The sequence below is a fragment of the Cervus canadensis genome, chromosome 22 (genome assembly GCF_019320065.1).
Source record: "Cervus canadensis isolate Bull #8, Minnesota chromosome 22, ASM1932006v1, whole genome shotgun sequence".
NCBI lineage: Eukaryota > Metazoa > Chordata > Mammalia > Artiodactyla > Cervidae > Cervus > Cervus canadensis.
This window is the reverse complement of record NC_057407.1, coordinates 23,937,467-23,953,925: the sequence shown is the minus strand read 5'-3', so window position 1 is coordinate 23,953,925 and position 16,459 is coordinate 23,937,467. Positions and strand designations below refer to the sequence as shown.

General features: G+C 41.3%; 1 protein-coding gene across 1 annotated transcript in view; it reads left to right on the top strand.

The window, feature by feature from the left end:
* Positions 1-2,272: 2,272 nt before the first annotated feature.
* Positions 2,273-16,459, top strand: part of LOC122424855 (E3 ubiquitin-protein ligase TRIM69) — a 20,038-nt gene continuing 5,851 nt past the window's right edge. Inside the window, exon 1 of the mRNA XM_043443095.1 lies at positions 2,273-2,277. Within this exon, the coding sequence (XP_043299030.1) occupies positions 2,274-2,277 (4 nt within the window). The 5' untranslated portion in view covers position 2,273. The remainder of the gene's footprint in view (positions 2,278-16,459) is intronic.

The window sequence follows — 16,459 nt, the reverse complement described above, 5'->3', positions numbered from 1 at the left end:
CAGCAAGTTGGAAATGACCTGGCAGAGACATACAATGTCAAGGTTATGTCTTATATGTCCTGGCTGAGCACTCCTGCCCCTTTCCTAGAGAACAGCTGGCCAAGTTTCCATTGAGGAACCACTGATCTCTAATTCCCAGTCTCCCCCACCCACTTACCCCCAGATGTGGGAATGTTTCTACTTTGTTGGCTCAAGATTCAGCCTGGGCCACTTAGAAGATCACAGTTGTCCTGATCACAGTTATTGGTTCAGGCAGATCAAAGCCTTTCTGAAGACTTTTGCTGAAACTGTAGTGCAAGAGTTGCCCTTGCCTTCAAGGACATAGATGTCAAGAAATTTGACATTAAACTCAGAGCTGTCAGTGGCCACGTTGATGAAGAGATCTACCTTCGGTAAGAAGCATTTCAGAGGAAAACTGGAACAAGCAATGGTGAGAAATAGTGCTTCTGAGATCTTGCCATACCGGGAACAACTGACTTTAGTCTTTCCTTTTAAGTGAGCCAGAATGACCCACTTTTGTTGTTGTTGAAGTTCTTTGAGTTGAAATTCAAACTAATATACAGCTCTCCCTGGGAGCTCCTTTGTAGGGAGGAGTGGGGCTTGCTGAAGACTGGAGAGAGGGTCCTTGGAAGTGAGATGGGGTTTCATAAAGAGATGTTCTACTCTGGCTGCACGTCACTTCTTCATCATGAACACTACAATTTCTGGCAATCATTTTTTAAATCCATTTTTTTGGGGGTGGAGAAAGCCAGAGTGAATGCTGAACATGTGTCTGAGTTTGTACTCCTCTTCTGCACTAACACATAACTTTGTACCAATACTTACCCATGGTAAAAATTTTGACTCCCTCACCGTGGACTGCAGTTTCTTGCATAGTTAACCTAGGCTGGTAAATTTCAAACTATTATGCGAGCTCTTGGAGGAAAAATTAACCTTAGGAAATAAAGGAAATCAAGTCATCACAGTTTGGATTTCCCAGCCATATTCCCCATCCTGTTCAATGTGCAGTAATCTTTTATTTATTTTATGTTGAAAATTTCATTTGAAAAAGAGAAAAAGCCTTTTTTCTTAAAAAACATTTGAAAACCACTTAGGAGGTCCCTGAGTAAGTTTCCGTCTAGCTTGTTTCTCTGACATTCTCAAGATGGTCATCTCTGAGGACTTCATGTTGAAGGCTCTAGAATCTGGTCTGCATTCCAGTTGAGTTATATCTCTTGATTGATGTGCAGAGGCAAAGATTCTGTTTTTACCTCTTCCCTGTTTCTAACTTTTGAGTTTGCTTTCTTGGTGATGTTAGCAGTCTTTAGTTCACTGACCTCTCCAAGAAGGGCTTGTTTGGTAGATAGTTTATTGTATTTGTTTCATTTTAAAGTGAGTTTTTTCAAAGCTGTTTATCAATGGCATAACTATACTTGCTCATTTTAGAATTTTTAAAAATCTAAAAGTTAAGGGGGGAAAATACCTTTCTTAGTCTCACTACCCAAAGAGAAGCCATTGTTCTGTTGAAAATCTCCCTGATGCTTTCCAGTATATTGGAGATCAAATCCCCTCTTTCAAGCCTGCCCTGCCCCTGTTGCCTCCACCTGACCTAGACTGAGCCGAGTCCACCGCTATACCTGGTGGCTCCTAGCATCTTATGACTTCTCCTACTTCTTTCTGTTCTTTGGAAGGGCTCATTTCCTTTCACCTCCAAACCTTTGTACCTGCTGTTACACACCTCCTTCACACTGAAAGTTTCTCCTTGCATTGTGGATCTCAGCTGAGATGGCCCAACCTGTAGGAAAGCTGCTTTTCACAATCAGAGCTTTGCTAGGCATATACTCCTATAACATCTTATACTTTCCTGAGTACTCAGTTCAGTTCAGTTGCTCAGTCATGTCTGACTCTTTGCGACCTTATGGACTGCAGCACGTCAGGCTTCCCTGTCCATCACCAAACCCTGGAGCGTACTCAAACTCATGACCATTGAGCCGGTGATGCCATCCAACCATCTCGTCCTCTGTCATCCCCTTCTCCTCCCACCCTCAATCTTTCCCAGCATCAGGGTCTTTGTCAGTGAGTCAGTTCTTTGCATCAGGTGGCCAAAGTATTAGAGTTTCAACTTCAACATCAGTCTTTCCAGTGAATATTCAGGACTGATTTCCTTTAGGATGGACTGGTTGGATCTCCTTTCTGTCCAAGGGACTCTCAAGAGTCTTCTCCAACACCACAGTTCAAAAGCATCAATTCTCCAGTGCTCAGTTTTCTTTATAGTCCAACTCTCACATCCATACATGACTATGGGAAAAACCATAGCTTTGACTAGACAGACCTTTGTGGGCAAAGTAATGTCTGTGCTTTTTAATATGCTGTCTGGGTTGTTCATAACTTTTCTTTCAAGGAGTGAGAGTCTTTTAATTTCAGTCACCATCTGCAGTGGTTTTGGAGCCCCCCAAAATAAAGTCTGTCACTGTTTCCATTTTCCCCCCATCTATTTGCCATGAAGTGATGGGACCAGAAGCCATGATCTTAGTTTTCTGAATGTTGAGGTTTAAGCCAACTTTTTCACTCTCCTCTTTCACCTTCATCAAGAGGCTATTTAGTTCTTCTTTGCTTTCTGCCATAAGGGTGGTGTCATCTGCATGTATGAGGTTATTGATATTTCTGAGCACTGTTGATATTTCCTGAGCACTACCATGATATAATATTGTCAGTAGTTTATTTACCTCAATCTCCCAGCAGTTCCATGGTAACAGACATTAATTACATCTTTTTCACCATTATATTACCACCCCCCCTTACCATATTTAGCTCTTATCTGATATAAAGTTGTTACCCAGTGTAGATTGGCAGAATGAGTCAATGCCATTCAGCAACTGAATTTTTATTAAGACAGTTTTTTTCAAGCAGTTTAGGTTCACACTAAGATTGAATGGAAGGCACAGGGATATCCCATTTGCATGCTTAACCACATGCTTAGCCTCCTCTATTACCAATATCCCCCATAGTAGAGTACATTTGTTAAAATTGATGAACCTATGATGACACATTGTGGGGCTTCCCGAGTGGCTGAGTGGTAAAGAATGCGCCTGACAATGCAGGAGACACTGGAGGCATGGGTTCCATCCCTGTGTTGGGAAGAGCCCCTGGAGAAGGGAATGGCGACCCACTCCAGTATTCTTGCTGAGAAAATCCCCTGGCAGTTTACATACCATAGGGTTGCAAAGAGCTGGACAGGACTTGGTGACTTTTACTTCACACTTGTGAAAGACATAAGATCAATGTCTTGATTTATTTCTTTTTATGTGGCTGTCCAGTTGTTGTAGCACCATTGGTTGAAAAGACTGTCTTTGCTCCATTGTGTTTTCTGTTTTTCTTTGTCAAAAATCAATTATATTTCTGGAAGTCTATTTTGGGGCTCTCTATTCTGTTCCATTGATTTGTTTATTTATTCTTTTGCCAGTACCATAATGTTTTTGATTATAGCAGTTTTATAGTTAAGCCTTGAAATATATTGTTATTAATAGTTCTCTAACTTTGTTCTTTCAAAATGGTGTTGGCTAGTCTGTGTCTGTTGTCTCTCAATATAAACTTTAGAACTGGTTTGTTCATATCTATAAACAAGCTTTTGCAGAACTTTTTCTATCATATCATTACTGTACTGACAAAGGTCCGCATAGTCAAAGCTATGGTTTTTCCAGTAGTCGTGTATGGATGTGAGAACTGGACCATAAATAAAGCTGAGCACCGAAGAATTGATGCTTTTGAACTATGGTATTAGAGAAGACTTGTGAGAGTCCCTTGGACAGAGTGAGATCAAACCAGCCAATCCTAAAAGATATAAGTCCTGAATATTCTTTGGAAAGACTGGCGCTAAAGTGGAAGCTCCGGTATTTTGGACACCTAATGCTAAGAACTGATTCATTGGAAAAGACCCTGATGCTGGGAAAGATTGAAGGCAGGAGGAGAAGGGAATGACAGAGGACGAGACAGTTGGATGGCATCACGGACTCGATGGACATAAGTTTGAGCAAGCTCTGGGAGTTGGTGATGGACAGGGAAGCCTGGCGTGCTGCAGTCCATGGGGTTGCAAAGAGTTGGGCATGACTGAGCAACAGGACTGGCTGACTGATAACTATAAAACAACTTACTGGGATTTTAATGGGGATTGCATTGACTCTGCAGGCTTCCTGGGTGGTGCTAGTGGTAAAGAACCCATCTGTTAATGCAGGAGATGTAAGAGATGCAGGTTTGAGCCCTGGCTTGGGATGATCCCTTGGAGGAGGGCATGGCAACCCACTCTAGTATTCTTGTCTGGAGAATCCCATGCACAGGGGAGCCTGGATGGCTACAGTTCATGAGGTCGCAAAGAGTCGGACATGACTGAAGTGACTTGGCATGCACACACGCATTGACTCTACAGATCAATGGAAAGAACTGACATCTTGACAGTATTGAGTCTTCCTATTCATGAACATGGTATATTTCTTTGCTTATTTAGTCTTTGTGAATTTTTTTTTTAATGTATTTCCTTGGTCAATCCTTCTGCCTGAAAATTTTCTTTTAAATATAACTCACGTCATGGTTGACACTTCTGTCTTACTCTGGGTGTTCTGTTAAACATTGATACAGAAAGTGAGAGCCATCTCTCCTTGCTTTAATTGTTGTCTCTTCTGTGCCATGACATCATTATTGTTTTAGTGCCCTGCCCCTGCTCATGTGCCAGGTACTGTGCTGAGTGCTTGTCCATGTATTAGCTCTGAAGTATTGCCTAGGGCCATGCAGAGGGAGGCTTTGTCACTCTCCTTAGATTAGGAATTGGAGGCTTCAGTTCAGTTCAGTCACTCAGTTGTGTCTGACTCTTTGCGGCCCCATGAATTGCAGCACGCCAGGCCTCCGTGTCCATCGCCAACTCCCAGAGTTTACCCAAACTCATCTCCATTGAGTCAGTGATGCCATCCAGCCATCTCATCCTCTGTCATCCCCTTCTCCTCCTGCTCCCAATCCCTCCCAGCATCAGGGTCTTTTCAAATAAGTCAGCTCTTGGCATGAGGTAGCCAGAGTACTGTAGTTTCAGCTTCAGCATCAGTCCTTCCAATGAACACCCAGGACTGATCTCCTTTAGGATGGATTGGTTGGATCTCCTTGCAGTCCAAGGGACTCTCAAGAGTCTTCTCCAACACCACAGTTCAAAAGCATCAATTTTTCGGCACTCAGCTTTCTTTATAGTCCAACTCTCACATCCATACAAGACCACTGGAAAAACCATAGCCTTGACAAGACGGACCTTTGTTGGCAAAGTAATGTCTCTGCTTTTTAATATGCTGTCTAGGTTGGTCATAACTTTCCTTCCAAGGAGTGTCTTTTAATTTCATGGCTGCAATCACCATCTGCAGTGATTTTGGAGCCCCCCAAAATAAAGTCTGACACTGTTTCCACTGTTTCCCCATCTATCTGACATGAAGTGATGGGACTGGATGCCATGATCTTAGTTTTCTGAATGTTGAGCTTTAAGCCAACTTTTTCACTCTCCTCTTTCACTTTCATCAAGAAGCTCTTTAGTTCTTCTTCACTTTCTGCCATAAGGGTGGTGTCATCTGCATATCTGAGGTTATTGATGTTTCTCCCAGCAGTCTTGATTCCAGCATGTGCCTCATCCAGCCCAGCGTTTCTCATGATGTTCTCTGCATATAAGTTAAATAAACTGGGTGACAATATACAGCCTTGACGTACTCCTCTTCCTGTATGAAACCAGTCTGTTTTTCCATGTCCAATTCTAACTGTTGCTTCCTGACCTTCATACAGGTTTCTCAAGAGGCAGGTCAGGTGGTCTGGTATTCCCATCTCTTTCAGAATTTCCCACAGTTTATTGTGATCCACACAGTCAAAGGCTTTGGCATAGTCAATAAAGCAGAAATAGATGCTTTTCTGGGACTCTCTTGCTTTTTTGATGATCCAATGGATGTTGACAATTAGATCTCTGGTTCCCCTGCCTTTTCTAAAATCAGCTTGAACATCTGGAAGTTCACAGTCCATGTATTGCTGAAGCCTGTCTTGGAGAATTTTGAGCATTACTACTGGCATGTGAGATGAGTGCATTGTGCGGTAGTTTGAACATTCTTTGGCATTGGAGGCTTAGAGAAGTTAAATAACTTGCCAAAGGACACCAAAAAATTAAGTATCTTAGTTGAGGTCTGAACCAGCAATCAGGTATATCTGAATTCAATTTATTGCTTGACTCCTATGATGGTTTCCTGGCCTGTGAACTGAGATCACTCTGTAAAGAAGTTTTTGTTGACTCTAACTAAATAAAGAATTTGAAAAAGTGGAAGTTTTCTACCAGTTAGCTTATCTAGAGGATGAGGTTATACACAGTATAAATGTAACTCTAGGTAAAATTCAGCCTGTTTTAATATGGAAAGTCTATTGTTGCTTCTGCTTTGGAAGTGGTGATTTAGCCCATCTGAGAATGAGGTATCTTCCTGAAGGATGGCAAGTAAATATTTCTTCTCACTTCTGTGAATTGAAATTGAAGAATCTTATTTTAAAGACCAAGCCCTTCTTGTCCTCAAGGGAGTGGCAACCAAATTTTTGCTTGCTGATTTAGATTCTGCTTTAAATGGGGCAGTGAAAGTTTCCAAGTGGGCCAAACAAAGGAAATAGGATTTTGGAGGGTGGCGTGAAGCTAAGTGATAATCTATGGGAAGGAAAGCTCAGAGAAAGGAGCCTAATGACTGTGACTCTGGGCAGAAGGGATTTGGCAGTACCTCAGATCTGCTTAGGAAGTGCTTGGTTAAGTGGCCCTGGAGAAAAAGTACTGGTCACAGCATATATTAACACACTGCTCACTTCCACAAAATTAGTAGCTCTACCTGACTTCTGCCAAAAGGTCTGACTGATTGACAGGCCAATCTTGATGCAAAGGTACTCTTAGCAATGACTACCCAGCAGGAACAACACTTAGTCTAAGCCACAAGGCTTCCATCTGAGGACCCATGTGTGTACCTTCCTACAGTTCTCCCAGAGCTACTATAAATTCAAAGGGACCCCTTGAAGTGGTAGGGAAGCAAACACCCTCGTGGGTGTGAAATGAGGCCAAGCATGAAGCAGATGTCTCTCTTATGCCCAGTTGGATGAAAGACCTTGCCTTGGGCAGTTTTGGATTGTGAGATTGGAATCAGAATATAAGCTGCACACTTCAGACATCCTTTTATCCTGCGTAACAAATGGCATCATCACCAAATCATTAGAGAGCTCCTGCTGTGTGTTCTGATGAGACCATGTTTAAGTTGAATCTCCTACAATTCAAGGAAGCTCTAAGCATTCTCCGTGATTTTGTAGCATTAGTGCTTCTGCTTTTCACGTTCTGCTTCCTAAATTTACTCAGCCTTCCAGATTTTGCCTTATGCTTGCTCTTAACAAGTTCTGACTCTTCTTTTTCCATAAAAAAATGGTCTTTCTGAATACTTTGTGAAGCATTAGTCATTTTCCTAAAAAGTTGGGATGTACCCCAGGGCATGTCGTCCAAGTCTGACTATCTGTTACCTTCAGGTGCTCACATAACCCTCCCCATAATGGCAGCCACCTGAGAAAGTGACCTTTTGTTCCCTGTTTACCCACTATTTTACTTTGGGGTTTTATAGTGTCTGGCACAGTGCCCAGAGCTTCATCCACATTTATTGAATGAATTAATGAATTTGTACAAAAATGCATGATTGGAAGGACTGATGCTCATGCTGAAACTCCAATACTTTGGCCACCTGATGTGAAGAACTGACTCATTGGGAAAGACCCTGATGCTGGGAAAGACTGAAGGCAGGAGGAGAAGGGGACGACAGAGGATGAGATGGTTGGATGGCATCACTAATTCGATGGACATGAGTTTAAGCAGGCTTCAGGAGTTGGTGATGGACAGGGAAGCCTGGCGTGCTGCAGTCCATGGGGCCGCAAAGAGTCAGGTACGACTGAGTAACTGAACTGAACTGAAAAACCTTTCTCCTGTGGATGCGAAAGTGAAACTGAGATGCTTACAACATTGCAGAATGAAGAGTTACTGTCTCTTATCTGAAGAGTACATTCAATACAGTAATGAGAAGTACTAAAGTACTGTTGTGAGTTCCCTCTCAGGCTCCACTGATGGTCAAGTGTCTCATCTAGACCTAGGCCAGTTCTTTTCTTTGTTATTCTAGGCACAGGAAGAACTTTCTTAGGTAGCCTGTGAAACAGTGACAAGCTCATTTCTCACTACTGTGATAAAAAGTTTAATGCTTTAGTGTCCTGAGTTTTAAAACTTACAGAATCACAGTATCTAGCCTGGCCTCATATTTTTAAAATGTGCATACAGGGAATAAGGTAGTATTACCAGTTCCATAACTAGAAATAGAAACCCTTAATTTCACCTCTTGGTTCAGAATTCTTTCCTCTATAACATCTCCTTTCCTTAAATAGGAGTCCACTTGCTCAAATGTGTTATGAGGTCCTAAGAGGGAATATAAGGGAGACAAGTTGTGAGGTATAAGACAATAGGGAGTGATGGTGAGTATGGCAAAGTAGATTATATGCTCCATTTCAAGGACAACACCTACGTTTTAGCTCTGGCTAGTGTTGCATGAGGGAGCATTGACAAACCTGCTTATCCTAAAAAAAGTCTAAAACCTGAATATTTATATAAAAAATTTCAACCTTTACATTTTGACAAAACATTTTTTAAAACTTAAAGATATCATATAGACTGAGCAGAGCAGGTATTCAAAACTTGCCCAAGCAACTTCTGCTCTATGCCTTCCAGTACACATGACCACAGAGCTAGGATAGAGATTTGCAAGTGTTGTCTCAAGTCATTTGACACTGCTCTGTGGTTCTCTATACCCATATCTGAAATAAACAATTTCCTGTTTAAAAGTATTTTTGTGTGAATTTAAAGTTCTCTAAAGCTAACTCTCTCTTTCTTTGCCTTTGGTGATGTTTTATGAAGAGGAGAGAAAGTGATGCAGTTACATTTCTGTTTCTTAACAAGTAGAAGAGAGAGCAGTCATGAGCAGAATCTGTGGAAGCTGTCTGCTCAGATATGTGACCTTGGGCAAGTTACTTAATCTTCCCATGCCTTAGTTTCTTTGTGTTTCATAAGAGCTGACTCATTTGAAAATACCTTGATGTTGGGAAAGATTGAAGGCAGGAGGAGGAGGGGACGACAGAGGATGAGATGGTTAGATGGCATCACTGACTCAATGGACATGAGTTTGGGTAATGGACAGGGAGGCCTTGTGTCCTGTGGTTCATGGGGTCACAAAGAGTTGGACACGACTGAGCGACTGAACTGACTGACTGACTTCATAGGGTTGCTGCAAGGATTAATTGAGTTATATGTTAATTGCTTAGAATAGTGCCTAGGCACCCAGTAAGCACACAGCAATTTTTGGTGTTTTTAGGATTATTTTGCTAGTATTGCTAGTGAATTGTGCTTATCCTTGGATTTACTGCAAATCAGTTTTGTCCCTCATGTGGATTAGAGCTGAACAAAGGGTGGGTGTATGCACTACTCTTTATAACATGGCAGATGAAGGTTAAAGAGTAACAATACATAATCCCTTCAGTTCTGTTCAGTCGCTCAGTCATGTCCGACTCTTTGCAACCCCATGAACCGCAGCACGCCAGGCCTCCCTGTCCATCACCAACTCCTGGAGTTTACCCAAACTCATCTCCATCAAGTCGGTGATGCCATCCAGCCATCTCATCCTCTGTCATCCCCTTCTCCTCCTGCTCCCAATCCCTCCCAGCATCAGGGTCTTTTCCAATGATTCAACTCTTCACATGAGGTGGCCAAAGTACTGTAGTTTCAGCTTCAGCATCAGTCCTTCCAATGAACACCCAGGACTGATCTCCTTTAGGATGGACTGGTTGGATCTCCTAACAGTCCAAGGGACTCTCAACAGTCTTCTTCAACACCACAGTTCAAAAGAATCAATTCTTTGGCACTCAGCTTTCTTTATAGTCCAACTCTCACATCCATACAAGACCACTGGAAAAACCATAGCCTTGACTAGACAGACCTTTGTTGGCCAATAATGTCTCTGCTTTTTAATATGCTGTCTAGGTTGGTCATAACTTTCCTTCCAAGGAGTAAGTGTCTTTTAATTTCATGGCTGCAATCACCATCTGCAGTGATTTTGGAGCCCCCCAAAATAAAGTCTGACACTGTTTCCACTGTTTCCCCATCTATTTGCCATGAAGTGATGGGACCAGATGCCATGATTTTTAGTTTTCTGAATGTTGAGCTTTAAGCCAACTTTTTCACTCTCCTCTTTCACTTTCGTCAAGAGGCTTTTTAGTTCCTCTTCACTTTCTGCCATAAGGGTGGTGTCATCTGCATGGCTGAGGTTATTGATATTTCTCCTGGCAATCTTGATTCCAGCTTGTGTTTCTTCCAGCCCAGCATTTCTCATGATGTACTCTGCATATACATTAAATAAGCAGGGTGACAATATACAGCCTTGATGTACTCCTTTTCCTATTTGGAACCAACATAATCCCTAGGTCTTCTCATTTGGATAGCCTTTCAGGGGGATCAGGAAGCCATCAGGCTATGTAGATACTGGCAAAAGAGAAGGGATAAAGCTGAGGGTCGAGACCATCCAGAGATGGCTGTACTGAGAGAGCCCAGCTGCGTTAAAACGGAGACCTCTTTAAAGATATTCTATTACCTATTTCTGATTTTCTCACAAATATGTCATTAAAAATGACCACCTCTCTTGCTCTAATAGGTTATTGGCTACTCATTGCTCTCAGAATTTCTACTAAAGCATTTTAATGTCTTTGCAGTCACTTTCTGATACCACTGCCTTTTATTAAACTTAACCTACTTCATTGAATTTATTTATTATCTTGGTCATTATTTTTTAACATTATTTTCCCACTTTTATTGATAAATAATTGATGTGCATCACTTCTGTTACTTTAAGGTTACATGATGGTTTGATTTTTCATATATTGTGAGATGACCACAACATGAACAGTTGGTTTAGCTAACCATCTGTTCTTCTCATACAGACATAGTGTTAAGAAAAAGGAAGGAAAATTCTTCTTTATAATGAGGTCTTTTAGGATTTACTCTTTTAACAACTTTTTTATATACCATACAGCGGCGCTAGCTATAGTGATCACATTATACTTAGTATCCTCAGTTTGTATTAAAACTGGAAATCTGTACGTGTTGACTACGTTGGAGCATTTATTTTTAACTGGTTGAACAAGCTGGAATCTCTTGCTCAGGTAGAGGAACAAGCTCATTTTATGTGGAGAGAGGGTGTCCAGAAAAAAATCATCCGATAGATCTCTTGTGTTTCTTAACAGTGCAGACAGCTGGAGTATGACAGGAGCAGTGCAAGATCTGACCTCATAAACATCACAGAACCAGACTCTGGCGCTTTCAACCAATAGCTTGCCTTTCACTTGAGCCCACCTTGCCATGTGCAGAAACCCTCCAAGGAAAGGAGATGATCGCATCTCTCCAGGTGGCAGACAAGTATCATAACAAAGGAATGTGGAGACTCTGGTGGGTTGTGGCCATGATGTGGAGATCACTGAAGTTTCTCTTTGAGCTGTCAGAGTTCACAGCAAATGTGCATGGAGGGGGCTCCTCCTCCTTAAGAAAGGCTCTTTCTTCAGGTGTTCGTTCTCTGACCCCTTTCTTTGTGTGAATCATCAACTCTTTCATTAATCTTTTTTTTTTTCCCTTCCCAGGGGGAGGGCTCTATGGACAGTGATGTCAGGGATATATTTTTTGGGCCTGCCCTACAGAACTTTCCACCTCCCATGCTGACATTTATGAGACAGAAAGAAGATAACTCAGAGTCCATAAAAGTTGGTGTGGATGCCTGAAGGGATATGATCATTTTCTGAGTCTGGGTAAAGCTCAACAGGGTGATTGTGGCAGGCATCCATGGATGGTCCCCTCTGTCTGTCCTAGTGAATCATTGGATGGTGAGTTATGAGTGAGATAAGGCATGGCCAGACAAGAAAAGGGCTTGCTTGATGACTCTGCTGGGTTACTTCCAGTGAACATGTATACCATCTTATTCCTCTTGGACAGGCCTTTCCCTGGATGTAAAGGGCTCAGTGGGACACAGTGTCTGATTTATCCACCTCTCTGTTCAACAGCACCAAAGATCCTATCACCCCTTTATGCTTGGGATCAAGTAATTTCTTTAGAGTTTTGGGCTTTTATCCAAGAGTTCAATTGTCCTTTTCAATGTCATCTATGATTAGTAGGAAACTGAACTTTATTTCTCTATTTTGATTTGCTTTTTCTTGAACTGTGATTTCCCGATCTTGATTGAAGCAGGAATGATTTGCCTATTATACTCTTTCCCTGTCTGGAAATTGTATCAAGATTGGAGACATCATGGGCTGTCTCTAGAGCTATTCACTGCATAATGCCTTCTTGATAGGCCAATTACAGTGAACAAAGCATTTTAGGTGACATCTAACTAGAGACTTGTAAACTATAATTGTCACTTTGATTTCTGTTCTATCATTTAGTACTGTGTTTTCTCTGCTTTGGTTACAACCCTCCATGTGGTTTTTAATCCATCCCAGGTGCTGAACTTTAAAAATGTATTTGTGTGGTCAGCACGTTATACCAGAATAGCCTCTCTTAATCTGGCGTGAGTTTGGGGTTTGGTTTACATGTGTTTGTACCAGTTCTTGTTTCCAAAATTCAAAGCCCTTTTCATTTTTATGGATACTGCTGAGGGAGCTATTCACATCCCAGTATTTACATTATTAATCCACACTCCATATCATGGCTTCTAGCATCTCCAACTGTAGACGAAAAAGTCTTGGTAGCAGTGCCTTCTATTTGAAGTTGTGATAAGAGCTGACTTTTGTGTTTACTGATGATAAAGGGATTTTTTTAAATGTCCATTTACTGATGCAGTGTTGGAAATCTTTTATAAGTTGAAAAGAAAATACCACACCGTTGACATCTTGGCCTCTGTCTCTGCAAAATCTTTACCTTATGCCTTAAAGGGTGGTATCAACATCCAACAGATCTCCCTGCAATGCTAGAAATGCTCTGTTCGGTGCCATCCAATATGGTAGTCACTAGCTACATGTGGCTGTTGAGCATTTGAAAGATACTCAGAAACTAAAGTTTTCATTTCATTTTATAATTTAAATTTGAATAGCCACATGTGTCTAATAGCTCCCTTATTGGGCAAGTTGTAGTATATGTGAACTGAAGGTTGATTATTGAGACTAAGTTTGTGAATTATTCTTTTGTTGTTGTTTTTTTCCCTTGTGTTTAAATCTGCCTTGAAAAATCAATAATATTGATGCTAATGATAGTTTTGAGTCCTTACTCTGTGCTATGTATTATTTGTGCTTTGTGTTTTCACATGCATTACCTCATTTAATCTTTACCTCCAACTGTAAGGGAGCTATCAATACTGTCTTGTCTTTGTTGTTAAAAGAGAGACCAAGAAAAGAGAAACCACTTGTTCAAGGTCACACTGGAAACAGGAGTTGTAGCCCAAGGCCAATTGATCCCAGGAGGGTACTCTTCTGTCTCTCTTCCAGACATTAAACTGTTAGTGCTTTTCCCATGTTTATGGATTGTCTAAATGAGAGTGGAATTAATTCCCTAGGGCCATCATAAAAAATACCACGAACTGGGTGGTTTAGGATGACACGTATTTATTGTCTCACAGTTCTGGAGGCCAGACCACAGTGCTGTGCCCCCTCGGAAACCTGTAGGGAAGAACCCCTCCCTGTCTCTTCCGGGCGTCTGACGATTTGCTGGCAATCTCTGGCATCCTGCCTTGTAAATGAGTGACCTCCTTATGACATGGTGGGCTCCCTTTGTGTTTCCATTCACATTGCTTCCTTCTTAGAAGGACACTAGTCTTACTGCTTTGCAGGTCCACCCTACCCAAGTGTGACCTCACCTTGACTAATTATATCTACAAAGATTCTATTTCCAAAGAAGGTCACCTTCTGAGAGCCTAGGGTTTAGGACCTCAACATATCTTTTTGGGGGACAGAATTCAACCCATAGCAAGAACTTATCTTATTTCACTAGAATGGGGACTTTTCTGTATTATTTGATAATTTTAGACTGAAAGTTTTCTGGGAGCAAATTATCATAATGGGAAGAGCACTACAGTGGGAATCAGAAGGCCTGGGTTTGAATTCTGGGAACCCTTTAGTCTAACCTCCATTCCTTGGTTCTCTGTCTGTAAAATGCGCATGGCATGAATAGTGGTCTGGTGATCCATCTGTCTCCTCTTCCTCTGGCGGAGCTTGCTAAGCAGTGGAAAGCACGCAGCCTTTCTCACCTGGCAGAGCCTGCCAGTTAATGGTGATGGCTCTTTGTCCCATATCTCTCATCCCCATGCAGGTGTCAGGACATCGCCCTTCCTACAGGTTCAGATGAAGACAGGGGAAGGTGGTGGCAGAAGAGGGCGTGATGTTGCACTCACATTGGTTTTCTGGACCTCTGAGGACACCTTGGTATTGCACAATGGGTGGTCCTGGTGGAAGAGAAGGAAGCATGCCGGAGGGGGGGGGGGTCACCACCACATGCCATGATGCTATGGAGAGAAGGCTGAGCAGCAGGATGCCTGCTTGGGATCTAGCTCTGTGGTCTCCAGCTGTGTGACCAATGGGGACAGATTTCCTCTCTGCATTCCAATCCTTTCTCCTACTGTGAGTGCAGGATTAGATTCCATGTTCACTGAACCTTTCTTTTCCCCTAGACTTATTGATTGGTGCAGACTTAAGCCAAAGATCAGTGAGGTCTCTTTAAAAAGTTTGTTTAACCCGCAGTCATTTCCTCCTCTTGCAGACTTGGATGTTTCTTTGGCATCATGGAAGCAAAGTTTGACTCTTCCTTATGCTGCATTCAACAGCTTGCTACTGATATCTCCTCAGAAGGTAAGGAAGTTGTGTTGTGCGCATGCTGCTCATACTTCACATATTTAAAGGCTGAATCCTTAAATCTTTTATGCTGCTGATGTCTAAAAAATCTGGTGGTAATTCTTCTGAATATCTTTTACTCAGTGTCCTTGCAGTACATACTGTTGTATGCTCTCCTTTTGACTCTCCATGGCTTGCAGTGAAGCTCAAGATCTGAGCACAGATAGGATTGCAAAATGTTTTCCAAGTCATGTTAGTTGACTTTATCGTAAGGGCACTGGCATGTAATGGAAATGTTTTAGGCTGGGGGATGATGTGGTCAGATTAGGAAAACCAACAGGAGGAGACACACACAGCAAGGGAAGAGGAGAGGGGTTTGATAGTACATCAGGGAGGATAGTATACCTGTTGGCTCAAGGATTGGAAGGAAGGAATTTATCAATGATATTTGATGGAAGAGAATTAAATGAAGAGTAAAAAAGATCTTGCTAATAATAAAGTCACTTTGAAAACCCTTCCATTATATAATACTCCTTCCCCTTTAACACAGCATACTTCTATTGCAGAAGAATGACAATTATATACTCTATATTTATGACTGGTTTCATGAATAAAAATTACAGATATTATTGAGCATCTCCTACATGCCTGGCGTTATTCTAGTTACTGAAGAAGCTACTATAGACCAGAGGCCATTCCTTCAGTGAGTTTCAGTGTTTTTTAATGATGGAAACAGACAGTAGCAGGCAAGTCTCTCTCTATATCTGAGTCTATTTCTGTTACATAGTAATATTTTAGATTCCACATACAAGTGACATTATATGCTATCTGTCTTTCTGTCTGATTCACTTCACTTAATATGATAATTTCTAGATCCATCCATGGATGGATAGCTGAAATGGCATTATTCATTCTAATTTATGGCTGAGCAATATTCTATTGTATATATGTACCACATCTCTTTATCTACTCACCTGTTGATGGACATTTAGATTTTTTCCATGGCCTGGCTACTGTAAATAATGCTGCAATGAACACTGGGATACATGTGTCTTTTAGAATTGTGGTTTTCTCAGGATATATGCCCAGTAGTGGGATTGCTGGGTCATATGGTAAATTTATTCCTAGTTTTTTAAAGAATCTTTGTACTGTTTTCCATAATGACTATATCAATTTACATTTCCACCAACAGTGCAGGAGGGTTCCTTTTCTCCACATTCTTTCCAGCATTTATTGTTTGTACATTTCTTTGATGATGGCCTTTCTGATTGGTATGAAGTGATATATCATAGTAATTTCGATTTACATTTCGCTAATAATTAGTGATGTTGAGCATCTTTTCATGTATTTATTGACCATTAGTATGTCTTCTTTGGAGAAATGTCTGTTTAGATCTGCCCATGTTTTGATTGGGCTGTTTGTTTTTCTGATACTGAATTGTATGAGATGCTTATATATTTTGGAGACTAATCCTTTGTCAGTTGCTTCATTTTCAATTATTTTCTCCCATTCTGAAGGTTGTGTTTTCATCTTGTTAATAGTTTCCTTTGCTGTGCAAAAGCTTTTA